At 47.1% G+C, this 19,499-nt stretch overlaps 1 protein-coding gene across 2 annotated transcripts in view; it reads left to right on the forward strand.

The window, feature by feature from the left end:
* The first annotated feature begins 637 nt into the window (after nt 1–637).
* LOC140393961 (transcription factor ETV7-like) overlaps nt 638–19,499 on the forward strand; it is a 160,997-nt gene continuing 142,135 nt past the window's right edge. The window contains exon 1 of one of the 2 annotated variants that reach the window (XM_072480655.1): nt 638–766. In XM_072480655.1, the coding sequence (XP_072336756.1) occupies nt 670–766 (97 nt within the window). In that variant the 5' untranslated portion in view covers nt 638–669. The remainder of the gene's footprint in view (nt 767–19,499) is intronic. The other variant, XM_072480656.1, reaches the window with a different exon arrangement.

Here is a 19,499-nt window from a genome sequence, read left to right on the forward strand (position 1 = left end):
ATGCAGAGCAAAGACCGTGAGGGTCCATCAACATATGAATGGAGAGAAACGCCCTATACTGGATTGAACTGAGCACCAATTGCGGCACTTGATGCCGACAGCCTGCTCTTGGTGGAATGGATCTACCAGCTCTGATGGCTCCCCCTGCCTCCACCCGGCTCACCAGCCTGCCATAGGGAAGTTGCCTCCATTGAGCTGAGTGCCACCTGAAAAATGTTGGCAAAGCTGCAAGATTACCCCTTTTTGGGGCTTAACTATGTCAATTAGCATCCCATCATTGGATCCCCATTCCTGTTTTCCTGGAGGACAGCAGCCCCCCCCCCCAGGAGAATTCATGATGTTATACATCAGTCTGAATGGAGGAAGCCCATTAATTTGATTGATAGAACCTAGTGTCACACAAAATGGGTCAACTTCATTTGTAAAGGAATGAGGATTGAATATTGCCAGGCAGAACTTGTAACGTAATTCTTTATGGGTGGTTTGTCTTCATTCAATGGTGGGGATAACAGTTAACTTGCAGTGTTCTACATGCAGCCCAGGAGTGATTGTATTGGTCAGCACTAAAGCACTGTTCCTGTTTTTTTTGAGCTGTGGAAACTGTCATCGAATTTGAAATTTCTGTTTCCCCAGAAAGAGCAAGTGTGTGAAGTGCCAACCTGCAGCCCAATGCCAAGGGCGGACTCTCCACTGGCTCAACCCAGCCCAGCCAACACCGTCCACAGTAACTCTCAGGGTGAGCTCAGCCACTTGCCCAGGAAGTTGAGTGAGTATCGATTGTGTAATCATTGCACATTCTGTGTGCGTGGCATTTTGAGCTGATGAGATGCTACAGTGTAACCCACTTTGTAAAATTTTACCTCATATTCTCAAGGGCAGCACGGTAGCATTGTGGATAGCACAATTGCTTCACAGCTCCAGGGTCCCAGGTTCGATTCCGGCTTGGGTCACTGACTGTGCGGAGTCTGCACGTCCTCCCCGTGTCTGCGTGGGTTTCCTCCGGGTGCTCCGGTTTCCTCCCACAATCCAAAGATGTGCAGGTTAGGTGAATTGGCCAATGATAAATTGCCCTTAATGTCCAAATTGCCCTTGGTGTTGGGTGAACGTGTTGAGTTTGGGTAGGGTGCTCTTTCCAAGAGCCGGTGCAGACTCAAAGGGCCGAATGGCCTCCTTCTGCATTGTAAATTCAATGATAATCTATGATTAATCTAGGACAAAGGTTCGGCACAACATCGTGGGCCGAAGGGCCTGTTCTGTGCTGTATTTTCTATGTTCTATGTTCTATATTCCAGTTGCCCTTGTTGCCCAGTCTGAAAAATAACCCAGGGGCCAAATCCTCGTGACACTATTACATTTGGCAAATATCACCAGAAAAAACTATTCCACATATACAGCACATATGTATACAAATGTGTATCTCCAAAGAACAAAGAGAAGTACAGCCCTGGAGCTAGCCCCTCGGCCCTCCAAGCCTGTGCCGACCATGCTGCCCATCTAACCTAAAACCTTCCACATGTCTGGGGTCTGTATCCCTCTATTCCCATCCTATTCATGTATTTGTCAAGACACCCCTTAAACATCACTATTGTACCTGCTTCCACCACCTCTTCCAGCAGAGAGTTCTGGGCACCCACTACCCTCTGTTAAAAGAGACCTCCCTTGCACATCTCCTCTAAACTTTGCCCCTCGCACCTTAAACCTATGTCCCCTCGTAATTGACTCTTCCATCCTGGGAAAAAGCTTCTGACTATCCACTCTGCCCATGCCCCTCATAATTTTGTAGACTTCTATCAGGTCGCCCCTCAACCTCCGTTGTTCCAGTGAGAACAAACCAAGTTTATCCAACCTCTCCTCATAGCTAATGCCCTCCATACCAAGCAACATCCTGGTAAACCTCTTAAGTACCCTCTTCAAAGCCTCCACATCCTTCTGGTAGTGTGGCGACCAGAAATGAAATATTGAACACTATACTCCAAGTGTGGCCTAACTAAGGTTCTACACAGTTGCAGCATTACGTGCCAATTTTTATACTCAAAGCCCTGGCCAATGAAGGCAAGCATGCCGTATGCCTTCTTGACTACCTTCTCGACCTGTGTTGCCCCTTTCAGTGACCTGTACACCCAGACCTCTCTGCTGCCTGTCAATGCTCTTAAGGGTTTTGCCATTTACTCTATATTCCCCCCTTGTATTAGACCTTCCAAAATGCATTACCTCATATTTGTCCGGATTAAACTCCATCTTGGGCTATCTCGCCGCCCAAGTCTCCAACCGACCTATATCCTGCTGTATCCTGTGACAGTTCTCATTGCTATCCGCAATTTCACTAATCTTTGTGTTGTTTGCAAACTTACTAATCAGACCAGTTACATTTTCCTCCAAGTCATTTATATATACTTCAAACAGCAAAGGTCCCAGCACTGATCCCTGTGGAATACCACTAGTCACAGCCCTCCAATCAGAAAAGCACCCTTCCATTGCTACTCTCTGCCTTCTATGACCGAGCCAGTCCTGTATCCATCTTGCTTGCTCACCTCTGACTATGTCTGACTTCACCTTCTGTACCATTCTACCATGAGGGACCTTGTCTAAGGCTTCCTCAAGTCCATGTAAAAAACATCCACTGCCCTACCTTCATCAATCATCATCGTAATTTCCTTGAAAAACTCAATCAGGTTAGTGAGACACGACCTCTCAATCACAAAACCGTGTTGCCTCTCGCTAATACGCCCATGTGTTGTAAACTGTTCATACACATATACTACCCCTGTGTGTCATAATGTGTACACAGGCATCTACTCTCATATGTAGCAATGTGTACACAGGAATCTAGTCCCATATGTACACAGGCATCTACTCCCATGAGTAGTAATGTGTACACAGGCATCTGCTCCCATGTGCAGCAATGTGTACACAGCCATCTACTCCCATATGTAGTAATGTGTACACAGGAATCTACTCCCATATGTAGTAATGTGTACACTGGCATCTACTCTCATATTTAGTATGTGTACACAGGCATCTGCCCCCATGTGAATAATGTATTTACAGGCATCTACTGCCATGTGTAGTAATGTACGCAGGCATCTACTCCCATGTGTTGTAATGTGTACACAGGCAGCCACTCCCATATGCAGTAATGTGTACACAGGCAGCCACTCCCATATGCAATAATGTGTACACAGGCGTCTACTCCCATGTGCAGTAATGTGTACACAGTCAGACACTCCCATGTGTCATAATGAGTACGAAGAATCTACTCCCATATGTAGTAATGTGCACACAGGCTTCTACTCCCGTATATAGTATCGTGTCCACTGGCATCTACTCCCATGTGCAGCAAGTGTGAACAGGCATCTAGTCCCATATGTACGAATGTATACACTGTCATCTACTCCCATATGTAGTAATGTGTACCCAGGCATCTAATTCCACATGTAGAAATGTGTACCAAGGCATCTGCTCCCATGTGTAGTAATATATTTACAGGCATTTACTCCCATGTGTAGTAATGTGTACACAGGCAGCCACTGGCATGTGTACTAATGTGAGCACAGGCATATACTTCCATGCGTAGTAATATGCACACGGGCATCTACTCCCATGTGTAGTAATGTGTACACAGGCAGCCACTGCCATGTGTACTAATGTGCGCACAGGCATATACTTCCATGCGTAGTAATATGCACACGGGCATCTTCTCCCATGTGTAGTAATGTGTACACAGGCATCTGTTTCCATGTGCAGTAATGTGTGGCCAGGCATCTGCTCCCATGTGTAGTAACGCGTTTGCAGGCATCTACTCCCATTGTATGTCAAGATGTGTAAAGATGCATCTACTCCCATGTGTAGTAAGGTGTATGCAGACATCTGCTCCTTTGTGCAGTAATGTGCACACAGGCATATAGCGATTTTCATTTCATTTCACAGGCATCTACTCCCATGTGTCGTAACGTGTACACAGGCATCTACTCCCATTGCATGTCATGATGTGTACAGAGGCATCTACTCCCATGTGTAGTAATGTGTACACAGGCATCTGCTCCCATGTGCAGTAATGTGTACACAAGCATCTGCTCCCATGTATAGTAACGTGTACACAGGCATGTGCAGTAATGTGTACAAAGGCACCTGCTCCCATGTGCAGTAAATGCAGACCATATGTAGTAATGTGTACACAGGAATCTGCTCGTGTAGTAATGTTTACACAGGTATCTACACCACTGTGTGTTGTAATACATACGTTGGCATCTACTCACATTGCATGTTGTGATGTGTCTGCAGGGACGTACTCCAGTGTGTGTAACGTGTACATTGGAGTGTTCAATCCCTTTTATTCCACTGGAGGAAGTGGTGTTGAATGTGACATTCAGTTGATGAGAGTTCTCCAAGGAGGCCATTCACAGACATCCAAACATTGCTATAAAATAGTCAGACAGGCTCGATGAGAACACAGCATGAATTCTCTTGCATGACTTTGATGGAGGAGGTCCTCCATTTAGGAGCACAAGGCGGCTGGATTATTTTGGAGTGTTTAACCCGGCTGGTGATTATGATGTATTTGACACATGAGTTGTCAATGGATCTGTACAGCTTCACCTGATTGATAATTCAGCTTAAATGATGTTACCTACCAAAATGTGGTTCATTCTCTTGCCTCACTGCTTGTTATCACGTCTCAAGTGTTTCTGATCAGCTTTCAGCCTGAATGCTCTTGGTTTGTTTTTGGAGTAACTGGATCTTTTGTGTACATTAGGAGGTTTCCATGCGTGAAAATCCCCGCTGAAGCCCTGCACTACTTTATGTATTTCTCACTGACTTTGCAATAAGTTGCCTCCCAAGGAATGGACCGGTTATGCATGTTGCCCCTTGGTGCACAATGGCATTGCCAACTCTACACATGGATGGCAATAGCGGCACTGCATTTGCATCCAACAACCCAGAGTACAAAGATGTTTATAGGCAAGATTACCTTCTCCTGTCAACGCTGGAGCGTAATGGCAGCAGTGTGTACCATATAAACTGAAGCAGTGTCAACTGTATCTACCATCTACACTGATGCATAGTGGCAACAGTGTGTACCATATACACTGATGCATAGTGTCAGCAGTGTGTATGATATAATCTGATTCATAGTGGCAGCAGTGTGTACCATATACATTGATGCATAGTGACAACAGTGTGTACCGTATACGCTGGCGTATAGTGGCGGGAGTGTGCCCCATATACATTGATGCATAGTGGCAGGAGTGTGTGCCATATACACTGACAAACAGTGGCAGCAGTGTGTACCATATACACTGATGTGAGGTGTCAGCAGTATGTACTGACTCTCACCTCTAACACATGTCCGGGGAGGCCATTGACTTCTTTGTCACTAAGACTGAGACCATCCTATCAGCTGCCTCTGCCACCTCCCTCCCTCCATTCTCCTAACCCACCAGCTCAAACCTCCTTTAATGCTCCCCCCACCTTGCTCTGAACTCCCATCTTTCCACAGCTTCTCTCCTGCCCTCTCGCCCTCACTGAGCTCATCTTGTCAATGAGACCCACCTCCTGCTCCCTCAACCCTATTCTCATTAAACTGCTGACTGCCCGCCTTCTCCTTTGGGCTCCGGTTTCCCTCTTCAGGTACAGTCCCTCTCTTTCAAATCTGCTGTATCACCCAATCCTCAAATTATTTGTATTTGTTTTATTGTCACTGCTATTGTTATTGTTCTGCTTACAGTCCAGACAAATCATTCCGTACATTAAAAAAAACATGGGACATACAGAAATACACAATGTAAATACATTGACACAGGCATCAGGTGAAGCATACGGAGTGCATTACTACTCAGTAGATTGAGGAAGGGATTGTTGTCATTACACTACTCCACTAGGTTGTCTATCTCCCTCCTGTACTCTGACTCATCATGGTTTGAGATCCGACTCACTACGGTCGTGACATCAGCAAACATGTGGATGGAGTTGGAGCCACATTTTGCCACACAGTCATGTACGTATAGGGAGAATAGTTGGGGGCTACGTAGGCAGCCTTGTGAGGTCCTGGTATTGAGGACTATGGTAGAGGAGATGTTGTTTATCTCTACTGATTGTGGTCTGTAGGTCAGGATCGAGGATCCAGTTGTAGAGGGAGGAGCCAGGTTTTGGAGCTTTGATACGAGTTTGGCTGGGATTATGGTGTTGAAGGCGGAGCTGTAGCCAATGAATAGGACTCTGACATGGGTGTCCTTGTTGTCGAGATGCTCCAGGAGTGAGTGTAAGGCTAGGAAGATGGCGTCTGCTGTGGACCGGTTGTGGCGGTATGCGAATTGCAATGATTCAAGGCATTTTGGGAGTATGGAATTGATGTGTCTCAAGGGGAGGCGGTGGCGTAGTGGTGTTGTCACTGGACTAGTAGTCCAGAGACCCAGGATAATGATCTGAGGACCCGGGTTCAAATCCTACTCGGCAGGCCGTGGAATTTAAATACAGTAAAATATCTGGAATCAAAAGTCTAATGATGACCATGAAACCATTGTTGACTGTCGTAAAAACCCATCTGGTTCACTAATGTCCTTTTGGGAAGGAAATCTGCCGCCCTTACCTGGTCTGGCTTACATGTGTCGCCAGACCCACAGCAATGTGGTTGACTCTTAAGTGTCCTCTGAAATGGCCTAGAAAGCCACTCAGTTGTATTCAACCGCTACAAAAACATAAAAATGAAATGAAACCGGGCGGACCACCCGGCATCAAATCAGGCACCGGAAACGACAATGGCAGACCCAGCCCTGTCGAAGGAGCTTGTGCCAAAGTTGGGAGAGCTGTCTCACAGACTAGTCATGCAACAGCCTGACATAGGCATACTCACAGAATCACACCTTGCAGACAGTATCCCAGACAGCACGATTGTCTCACCGGCAGGACAGACCAAGCTGAGGCGGCGACACTGCTATACAGTCGGGAGGGAGTTGCCCTGGGAGTCCTCAACATGGACTCTGGACCCCATGAAGTCTCATGGCTTCAGGTTAAACACGGGCAAGGAAACTCCTGCTGATTACCACATACCGGCCACCATCAGCTGATGAATCCGATCTGCATGTTGAACACCACTTGGAGGAACCATTGAGGATGGCAAGAGCGCACAATATGCTCTGGGAGGGGACTCCAATGTCCATCACCAAGAGTGGCTCAGTACCACCACAGACCGAGCTGACCGGGTCCTAAAGGACGCAGCTGCTAGACTGGGACTGCAGCAGGTGGTGAGGGAACCAACAAGAGGGAAAAACATACTTGGCCTTATCCTCACCAATCTGCCTGCAGCAGATGCATCTGTCCAGGACAGTATCAGTAGGCGTGCCCCACCGCACAGTCCTTGTGGAGACATAGTCCCATCTTCACATCATGTTCTACCACCATGCTAAATGGGATAGACTTCGAACTCACAATTCAAGACTGGGCATCCATAGATACATAGATACATAGAAGATAGGAGCAGGAGCAGGAGGAGGCCTTTTGGCCCTTCGAGCCTGCTCCGCCATTCATCACGATCATGGCTGATCATCCAACTCAATAGCCTAATCCTGCTTTCTCCCCATAACCTTTGATCCCATTCTCCCCAAGTTCTATATCCAGCCGCCTCTTGAATATATTCAAAGTTTTAGCTTCCACTACTTCCTGTGGTAATGAATTCCACAGGCTCACCATTCTTTATGTGAAGAAATGTCTCCTTATCTCTGTCCAAAATGGTTTACCCTGAATCCTCAGGCTGTGACCCCTGGTTCTGGACACACCCATCATTGGTATAATCTTCCCTGCATCTACGCTGTCTAATCCTGTTAGAATTTTATAAGTCTCTGTGAGATTCCTCCCTCATTCTTCTGAACTCCAGCGAGAACAATCCCAACCTAGTCAATCTCTCCTCATATGACAGTCCCGCCATCCCCGGAATCAGTCTAGTAAACCTTTGCTACACTCCCTCGAGAGCAAGAACATCCTTCCTCAGAGAAGACCAAAACTGCACACAATACTCCAAGTGTGGCCTCACCAAGGCCCTGTATAATTGCAGCAACACATCTCTGCTTCTATACTCGAAACCTCTCGCAATGAAGGCCAACATACCATTAGCCTTCTTTACCGCCTGCTGCACCTGAATGCTTGCCTTCAGTGAATGGTGCACAAGGACGCCCAGGTCCCGCTGCACACACTCCTCTCCCAATTTACAACCATTCAGGTAGTAATCTGCCTTCCTGTTTTGCTTCCAAAATGAATAACCTCACACTTATCCAAATGATACTGCATCTTCCATTGGTTTGCCCACTCGCCCAACCTGTCCAGATCTTGCTGTAGGATCCCTGCATCCTTGTCACAGTTCACCCTCCCACCCAATTTGGTATCATCTGCAAGCTTTGAGATGTTACATTTTGTTCCCTCATCCAAATCATTAATATATATTGTGAATAGCTGGGGTCCCAGCACCGATCCCTGTGGTATCCCACTGGTTACTGCCTGCCAATTTGAAAAGGTCCCATTAATCCCTACTCTTTGTTTCCTCTCTGCCAACCAATTTTCTATCCACCTCAATACATTTCCCCCAATCCCATGCACTTTAATTTTGCACAATAATCTCTTATGCGGGACTTTGTCAAACGCCTTCTGAAAGTCCAAATATACCAAATGACTGGCTCCCCCTTATCGTCTGTACTGGTTCCCACTTCAAAGAATTCCAACAGATTTGTCAAGCATGATTTTCCCTTCATAAATCCATGCTGACTCTGACTGATCCTGCCACTGCTTTCTAAATGTTCCGCTATAAAGTCCTTGATAATGAATTCAAGCATTTTCTGATTTGTGTCCTCATTTGTGAAGACAGAACCAAAGTATGTATTCAATTGCTCAGCCATTTCTTTTTCCCTTATTATGCATCCCCCTGTTTCTGTCTGTAGTGGGCCTACATTTCTCTTTACCAATCTCTTTCTCTTCACAAAACTGTAGAAACTCTTAGTGTCAGTCTTTATGTTCTCTGCAAGCTTCCTTTCATACTGTACTTTCCCCTTCTTAATCAATCCCTTCGTCCTTCTTTGCTGAATTCTAAACTGCTTCCAATCCTCAGACCTATTATTTTTCTTGGCCAATCTGTATGCTTCTTCCTTGTATCGGATACTATTTCTAATTTCCTTTGTGAGCCATGGATTGGCCCTCTTACCCCCTTTGCTTTTGTGCCAGACTGGACTGAACAGTTGCTGTAGTTCCTCCATGTGTTCCTTGAATGTTTGCTATTGTCTATCCACTGTCATTCCTTTCAGTAACTCTCCCCAATCTATCAAGGCCGACTCATGCCTCATATCCTCATAGTTCCCTTTATTAAGATTCAGCACCCTAGTCTTCGAATCAACTACTTCACTCTCCATCTTGATAAAACAATTCTATCATGTTATGGTCGCTCATCCCCAAGGGGTCTCGCAAAGCCAGATTGGCAATGATTCCCTTCTCATTACACAGTACCCAGTCTAAGATGGCCTGCTCTCTAGTTGGTTCCTCCACATATTGATCAAGAAAACCATCCCGGATACACTTCAGGAATTACTCCTCTACGGCATTGTGGCTAATTTGATTTGCCCAATCTATGTGAAGATTAAAATCACCCATGATCACCGATATTCCCTTATTATATGCGTCTCTAATTTCTTGTTTAATGCCATTCGCAACCTCACCACTGCAGTTTTGAGGTCTATATATGCCACCTACTAATGTTTTTTGTCCCTTGGTATTTCTCAACCCTCCCCATACAGATTCCACATTGTCAGAGCTAATATCCTTTCTCACTATTGTGTTAATTTCCTCTTTAACCAGCAGTGCCACGCCACCACCTTTTCTTTTATGCCTGTCATTCCTAAATACTGAGAACCCTGGGACATTCACTTCCCATCCCTGTTCACCCTGCAGCCATGTCTCCGTAATCCCAATTATATCATACCCATTTATATCTATCTGCGCGATTAGTCCATCCACTTTATTGCAAATGCTCCGTGCATTGAGGCACAGAGCCTTTAAGTTTGTTGTTTTCACAATGCTTGTCTTGCTCCCAATATTTTTCTCTACTGCCCTGTTTGAATTTTGTCCTTGGTTTCTCCACCTATCACTTTTCTTATTCACTTTTCTACCTTTTGCTTTTGTCCTTGCTCCCTCTTTCTCTGACTCCTGGCGTAGGTTCCCAGACCCCTGGCATATTAGTTAAACTCTCCCCAACCGCTCTAGCAAAGAGCCCCCTAGGTCATCAGTTCCAGTCCTGCCCAGGTGCAGACCGTCCGGTTTGTACAGGTCCCACCTCCCCCAGAACCGGTCCCAATGCCCCAAGAATCTGAAACTCTCCCCCTGACACCATCTCTTCAACCACATATTCATCCTATATATCCTGTCATTTCTACTCTGACTAGCACGTGGCACTGGTAGTAATCCTGAGATCACTACCTTTGAGGTCCGATTTCTTAACTTCCTTCCTAGCTGCCTGTATTCTGCATTTAGAACCTCATCCCTTTTTTTACCTATGTCGTTTGTACCGATGTGTACCACGACCACTGGCTGTTCACCCTCCCCCTCCAGAATGTCCTGTACCCGCTCCGAGACATCCTTGACCCTAGCACCAGGGAGGCAACATACCATCCTGGAGTCTCGTTTGTGGCCACAGAAATGCCTGTCTATTCCTCTTGCAATTGAATCCCCATAACTATTGCAATGTCACACTTATTACTCCTCCCCTCTGCAGCAGAACCAACCGTGGTGCCATGGGTTTGGCTGTTGCTGTTTTCCCCTGAGAGGCCATTCCCCTCAACAATATCCTAAATGGCATATCTGTTCTACAGGTGAATGGCCACAGGAGATTCCTGCGCTACCTGCCTCACTCTCTTGCTGTCTGGTGGTCATCCATTCCCTTCCTGCCTGCGGAGTCTGAGCCTGCGGTGTGACCACCTCTCGATATGTGCTACCCACGATACTCTCCGACTCGCCGATGCTCCACAGTGTATCCAGCCACCTCTCCAGCTCTGAAACTCGAGCTTCCAGGAGCTGTAACTGTAGACACTTCCTGCACACATGCTGACCCTGGGGATTGGAACTGTCCCCAGCCTGCCACATGGAGCAAGAGGAGCAAACCACATCTTGCAACTGTCCTGCCATGATTTATTCTTTTAAATTAAACTTTTGAAATTAAACTTTCGAAAGATGTTTTTGTGTCAGATTAAATCCAATCCCTGTATACTATTTAATTAGATTTTTTTTTTTTAAAAAGCAACTGAGTATTTATCCCACGTGCTCTGACAACAAATTAAAAATAGTTATTTAATTGAAATTAAAATAGTTATTTAAATCAACTTAAAAATAGTAATTTAAATCAACCCAAAATAGTTATTTAAGTCAAATTTTAAAAATAGTAATTCAAATCAATTTAAAAATAGTAATCTAAGTCAAATCAAAACTGGGGAGCATGGTAGCACAAGTGGATAGCACTGTGGCGTCACAGCGCTAGGGTCTCTGTCTGTGCGGAGTCTGCATGTTCTCCCCGTGTCTGCGTGGGTTTCCTCCGGGTGCTTCGGTTTCCTCCCACAGTCCAAAGACGTGCAGTTTAGGCAGATTGGCCATGATAAATTGCCCTTAGTGTCCAAAAAGGTGAGGGGTTATTGGGTTACGGGGATAGGGTGGAAGTGAGGGCTTAAGTGGGTCTGTGTAGACTCGATGGGCCGAATGGCCTCCTTCTGCACTGTATGTTCTAGTATTTAAATCAGTAACTCCAGATATTCAAATTTAACCCAGTCTGCCTTTCAGCCAATCAGGTCACAGTCACCTGTGACGTCACTTTACCGGGTTTTTTTCATGAGGTGCTGTGGGCCATCAGCAGCAGCAGAATTGTATTCAACCACAAACTGCAACCTCATGGCCCGGCATATCTCCCACTCTACTATTACCACCAAGCCAGGGGATCAACCCTGGTTCAATGAAGAGTGCAGGAGAGCAAGCCAGGAGCAACATCAGGCATACCGAAACATGAGGTGTAAACCTGGTGAAGCTACAACATAGGACTACTTGTGTGCCAAACAGCATAATCAGCAAGTAATAGACAGAGCTCAGCGATTCCACAACCAACGCATCAGATCTGAGGCCTGCAGTCCTGCCACATCCAGCCGTGAATGGTCGTGGACTATTAAACAACTCGTTTTGGAAGAGGCTCCACAAATATCCCCATCTTCAGTGATGGAGGAGCCCAGCACATATGTGCAAAGGACAAGGCTGAGGCATTCGCAACAATCTTCAGCCAGAAGTGCCGACTGGATGATCCATTTTGGTCTCCTCCAGACGTCCCCAGCATCACAGATGTCAGTCTTCAGCCAATACATTCACTCCACGTGATATGGTAATATTCCTGCAACAGTACTGAAGACTTGCATTCCAGAACTTGCCGCACCCCTCGCCAATCTGTTCCAGTACAGCACGGTAGCACAAGTGGATAGTACTGTGGCTTCATAGCGCCAGGGTTCCAGGTTCGATTCCCCGCTGGGTCACTGTCTGTGTGGAGTCTGCACGTCCTCCCCGTGTCTGCGTGGTTTTCCTCCGGGTGCTCTGGTTTCCTCCCACAGTCCAAGAGACGTGCAGGTTAGGTGGATTGGTCATGATAAATTGCCCTTCGCAACTAAAATGGTTAGGAGGGGTTATTGGGTTACGGGGACAGGGTGGAAGTGAGGGCTTAAGTGGGTTGGTGCAGACTTGATGGACTTCTGCACTGTATGTTCTATGTTCTTAGCTGCAACACTGGCATCTACCCGGCAATGTGGAAAATTGCCCAGGTGTGTTCTGTACACAAGAAAGTGGACAAATCCAACCCAGTCAATTACCACCCTATCAGTCTACTCCCCATCATCAGCAAAGCAATGGAAGAATTCCTCAACAGTGCTATCAAGCGGCACTTACTCGGCAACTACCTGCTCACGGACATTCAGTTTGGGTTTCGCCAGGGTCACTAAGCTCCTGACCTCATTAAAGCCTTGCTTCAAACATGGACAAAAGCTCTGAATGGCAGAGGTGACGTGAGAGTGACTGCCCTTGACATCAAGGCAGCATTTGACCGAGTATGGCATCAAGGATCCTCGCTGAACTGGAGTCGATGGGAATCAGGGGGGAAACTCTCCGCTGGTTGGAGTCACACCTGGCACAAAGGAAGATGGTTGTGGTGGTTGGACGTCAATCATCTCAGCTCCAGGACATCACGAGAAGAGTTCCTCAGGGCAGTGTCCTCGGCCCAACCATCTTCAGCTGCTTCATCAATGACCTGCCTTCCATCAAAAGCTCAGAAGTGGGGATGTTTGCAGATGACTGCACAATGTTCAGCACCATTTGCAACTCCTCAGATTATGAAGCAGCCCGTGTTCAAATGCAGCAAGAACTGGACAATATCCAGGCTTGGGCTGACAAGTGGCAAGTTACGTTTGCACCACACTAGTGTCAGGCAATGACCACCACCTACAAGAGAGGATCTAACCATCGCCCCTTGACATTCAATGGCATTACCATCGCTGAATCCCCCACAATCAACATCCTGGGTGTTACCATTGATCAGAAACTGAACTGGACTAGCCACATTAATACTGTGGCTACCAGGGCAGGTTAAAGGCTAGGAATCCTATGGCGATTAACTCGGCTCCTGGCTACCCAAACCGTGTCAACCATCTACAAGGCACAAGTCAGGAGTGTAACAGAATACTCTCCACTTGCCTGGATGAGTGCAGTTCCAACAACACTCAAGAAGATCAACACCATCCAGGACAAAGCAGCCCGCTTGATTGCTCCCCCTTCCACAAACATTCAAACCGTCCACCACCGACAAACCGTGGCAGCTGTGTGTACCATCTACAAGATGCACTGCAGTAACTCACCAAGGTTCCTTCAACAGCACCTTCCAAGCCAATGACCGCTACCATCTAGAACGACAAAGAGCAGCAGATACCTGGGAACCCCACCACCAGGAGGTTCCTCTCCAAGTCACTCACCATCCTGACTTGGAAATATATCGTCATTCCTTCACTGTTGATGGGGCAAAATCCTGGAACTCCCTCTCAAACAGCACAGTGGATGGACCTACACCTGAAGGACTGCAGCGGTTCACGAAGACAACTCCACCACCACCTTCTGAAGGGCAACTAGGGATGCGCAATAAATGCTGGACTAACCAGCGACGGCCACAGCCCGTAAATGAATAAATACATTTTTAAAATGACCAACCTCTCGAAGTACTTCATAATTGCCGGAGTGTGTACTATATACATTGATGCACAGTGTCAGGATTGTGTACCATATACACTGACGCATAGTGGCAGCAGTGTGTACCATATACACTGACGCATAGTGGCAGCGGTTTGTACCTTATACACTGACGCATAGTGGCAGCAGTGTGTACCATATACACTGATGCATAGTGGCAGCGGTTTGTACCATATACACTGACGCACAGTGGCAGCGGTTTGTACCATATACAAGATGCACAGTGGCAGCGGTTTGTACCATATACACTGACGCATAGTGGCAGCAGTGTGTACCATATACACTGACGCATAGTGGCAGCGGTTTGTACCATATACACTGACGCACAGTGGCAGCGGTTTGTACCATATACACTGACGCATAGTGGCAGCAGTGTGTACCATATACACTGGCGCATAGTGGCAGCAGTGTGTACCATATACACTGACGCATAGTGGCAGCGGTTTGTACCATATACACTGACGCATAGTGGCAGCGGTTTGTACCATATACACTGGCGCATAGTGGCAGCAGTGTGTACCATATACACTGACGCATAGTGGCAGCAGTGTGTACCATATACACTGACGCATAGTGGCAGCCGTTTGTACCATATACACTGACGCACAGTGGCAGCGGTTTGTACCTTATACACTGACGCATAGTGGCAGCAGTGTGTACCATATACACTGACGCATAGTGGCAGCAGTGTGTACCATATACACTGACGCACAGTGGCAGCGGTTTATACCATATACACTGACGCACAGTGGCAGCGGTTTGTACCTTATACACTGACGCATAGTGGCAGCGGTTTGTACCTTATACACTGACGCATAGTGGCAGCAGTGTGTACCATATACACTGACGCATAGTGGCAGCGGTTTGTACCTTATACACTGACGCATAGTGGCAGCGGTTTGTACCATATACACTGACGCATAGTGGCAGCGGTTTGTACCTTATACACTGACGCATAGTGGCAGCGGTTTGTACCGTATACACTGACGCATAGTGGCAGCGGTTTGTACCTTATACGCTGACGCACAGTGGCAGTGGTTTGTACCATATACACTGACGCATAGTGGCAGCGGTTTGTACCATATACACTGACGCATAGTGGCAGCGGTTTGTACCTTATACACTGACGCATAGTGGCAGCGGTTTGTACCTTATACACTGACGCATAGTGGCAGCAGTGTGTACCATATACACTGATGCGTAGTGGCAGCGGTTTGTACCATATACAAGATGCATAGTGGCAGCGGTTTGTACCATATACACTGACGCATAGTGGCAGCAGTGTGTACCATATACACTGACGCATAGTGGCAGCGGTTTGTACCATATACACTGACGCACAGTGGCAGCGGTTTGTACCATATACACTGACGCATAGTGGCAGCAGTGTGTACCATATACACTGGCGCATAGTGGCAGCAGTGTGTACCATATACACTGACGCATAGTGGCAGCGGTTTGTACCATATACACTGACGCATAGTGGCAGCGGTTTGTACCATATACACTGGCGCATAGTGGCAGCAGTGTGTACCATATACACTGACGCATAGTGGCAGCAGTGTGTACCATATACACTGACGCATAGTGGCAGCGGTTTGTACCATATACACTGACGCACAGTGGCAGCGGTTTGTACCTTATACACTGACGCATAGTGGCAGCAGTGTGTACCATATACACTGACGCATAGTGGCAGCAGTGTGTACCATATACACTGACGCACAGTGGCAGCGGTTTGTACCATATACACTGACGCACAGTGGCAGCGGTTTGTACCTTATACACTGACGCATAGTGGCAGCAGTGTGTACCATATACACTGACGCATAGTGGCAGCGGTTTGTACCTTATACACTGACGCATAGTGGCAGCGGTTTGTACCATATACACTGACGCATAGTGGCAGCGGTTTGTACCTTATACACTGACGCATAGTGGCAGCGGTTTGTACCGTATACACTGACGCATAGTGGCAGCGGTTTGTACCTTATACACTGACGCACAGTGGCAGCGGTTTGTACCATATACACTGACGCATAGTGGCAGCGGTTTGTACCATATACACTGACGCATAGTGGCAGCGGTTTGTACCTTATACACTGACGCATAGTGGCAGCGGTTTGTACCTTATACACTGACGCATAGTGGCAGCAGTGTGTACCATATACACTGACGCATAGTGGCAGCGGTTTGTAGCATATACACTGACGCATAGTGGCAGCGGTTTGTACCATATACACTGACGCATAGTGGCAGCGGTTTGTACCATATACACTGACGCATAGTGGCAGCGGTTTGTACCATATACACTGACGCACAGTGTCAGCGGTTTGTACCGTATACACTGACGCACAGTGGCAGCAGTGTGTACCTTATACACTGACGCATAGTGGCAGCGGTTTGTACCATATACACTGACGCATAGTGGCAGCGGTTTGTACCATATACACTGACGCATAGTGGCAGCGGTTTGTACCATATACACTGACGCATAGTGGCAGCAGTGTGTACCATATACACTGACGCATAGTGGCAGCAGTGTGTACCATATACACTGACGCACAGTGGCAGCGGTTTGTACCATATACACTGACGCATAGTGGCAGCAGTGTGTACCATATACACTGACGCATAGTGGCAGCAGTGTGTACCATATACACTGACGCATAGTGGCAGCAGTGTGTACCATATACACTGACACATAGTGGCAGCGGTTTGTACCATATACACTGACGCACAGTGGCAGCGGTTTGTACCATATACACTGACGCATAGTGGCAGCAGTGTGTACCATATACACTGACGCATAGTGGCAGCGGTTTGTACCATATACACTAATGCATAGTGGCAGCAGTGTGTACCATATACACTGACGCACAGTGGCAGCAGTGTGTACCTTATACACTGACGCATAGTGGCAGCGGTTTGTACCTTATACACTGACGCATAGTGGCAGCGGTTTGTACCATATACACTGACGCATAGTGGCAGCGGTTTGTACCATATACACTGACGCATAGAGGCAGCGGTTTGTACCATATACACTGACGCATAGTGGCAGCAGTGTGTACCATATACACTGACGCATAGTGGCAGCAGTGTGTACCATATACACTGACGCATAGTGGCAGCGGTTTGTACCTTATACACTGACGCATAGTGGCAGCAGTGTGTACCATATACACTGACGCATAGTGGCAGCAGTGTGTACCATATACACTGACGCATAGTGGCAGCGGTTTGTACCTTATACACTGACGCATAGTGGCAGCAGTGTGTACCATATACACTGACGCATAGTGGCAGCAGTGTGTACCATATACACTGACGCATAGTGGCAGTGGTTTGCACCATATACACTGACGCATAGTGGCAGCAGTGTGTACCATATACACTGACGCATAGTGGCAGCAGTGTGTACCATATACACTGACGCATAGTGGCAGCGGTTTGTACCTTATAACTGACGCATAGTGGCAGCAGTGTGTACCATATACACTGATGCATAGTGGCAGCAGTGTGTACCATATACACTGACGCATAGTAGCAGCGGTTTGTACCATATACACTGACGCATAGTGGCAGCAGTGTGTACCCTATACACTGACGCATAGTGGCAGCAGTGTGTACCATATACACTGACGCATAGTGGCAGCGGTTTGTACCATATACACTGACGCATAGTGGCAGCGGTTTGTACCATATACACTGACGCATAGTGGCAGCAGTGTGTACCATATACACTGACGCATAGTGGCAGCAGTGTGTACCATATACACTGACGCATAGTGGCAGCAGTGTGTACCATATACACTGATGCATAGTGGCAGCGGTTTGTACCATATACACTGACGCATAGTGGCAGCGGTTTATACCATATACACTGACGCATAGTGGCAGCGGTTTGTACCATATACACTGACGCATAGTGGCAGCAGTGTGTACCATATACACTGACGCATAGTGGCAGCAGTGTGTACCATATACACTGATGCATAGTGGCAGCAGTGTGTACCATATACACTGACGCATAGTGGCAGCAGTGTGTACCATGTACACTGACGCATAGTGGCAGCGATTTGTACCATATACACTGACGCATAGTGGCAGCAGTGTGTACCATATACACTGACGCATAGTGGCAGCAGTGTGTACCATATACACTGACGCATAGTGGCAGCAGTGTGTACCATATACACTGACGCATAGTGGCAGCAGTGTGTACCATATACACTGATGCATAGTGCCAGCAGTGTGTACCATATACACTGACGCATAGTGGCAGCGGTTTGTACCATATACACTGACGCATAGTGGCAGCAGTGTGTACCATATACACTGACGCATAGTGGCAGCAGTGTGTACCATATACACTGATGCATAGTGGCAGCAGTGTGTACCATATACACTGACGCATAGTGGCAGCGGTTTGTACCATATACACTGACGCATAGTGGCAGCAGTGTGTACCATATACACTGACGCATAGTTGCAGCGGTTTGTACCATATACACTGACGCATAGTGGCAGCAGTGTGTACCATATACACTGACGCATAGTGGCAGCGGTTTGTACCTTATACACTGACGCATAGTGGCAGCAGTGTGTACCATACACACTGACGCATAGTGGCAGCAGTGTGTACCATATACACTGACGCATAGTGGCAGCAGTGTGTACCATATACACTGACGCATAGTGGCAGCAGTGTGTACCATATACACTGACGCATAGTGGCAGCGGTTTGTACCTTATACACTGACGCATAGTGGCAGCAGTGTGTACCATATACACTGACGCATAGTTGCAGCAGTGTGTACCATATACACTGACGCATAGTGGCAGCAGTGTGTACCATATACACTGACGCATAGTGGCAGCGGTTTGTACCTTAAACACTGACGCATAGTGGCAGCAGTGTGTACCATATACACTGACGCATAGTTGCAGCAGTGTGTACCATATACACTGACGCATAGTGGCAGCAGTGTGTACCATATACACTGACGCATAGTGGCAGCAGTGTGTACCATATACACTGACGCACAGTGGCAGCGGTTTGTACCTTATACACTGACGCATAGTGGCAGCGGTTTGTACCTTATACACTGACGCATAGTGGCAGCGGTTTGTACCGTATACACTGACGCATAGTGGCAGCGGTTTGTACCTTATACACTGACGCATAGTGGCTGCGGTTTGTACCATAT

The sequence above is a fragment of the Scyliorhinus torazame genome, chromosome 17, assembly GCF_047496885.1.
Source record: "Scyliorhinus torazame isolate Kashiwa2021f chromosome 17, sScyTor2.1, whole genome shotgun sequence".
Classification (NCBI taxonomy): domain Eukaryota; kingdom Metazoa; phylum Chordata; class Chondrichthyes; order Carcharhiniformes; family Scyliorhinidae; genus Scyliorhinus; species Scyliorhinus torazame.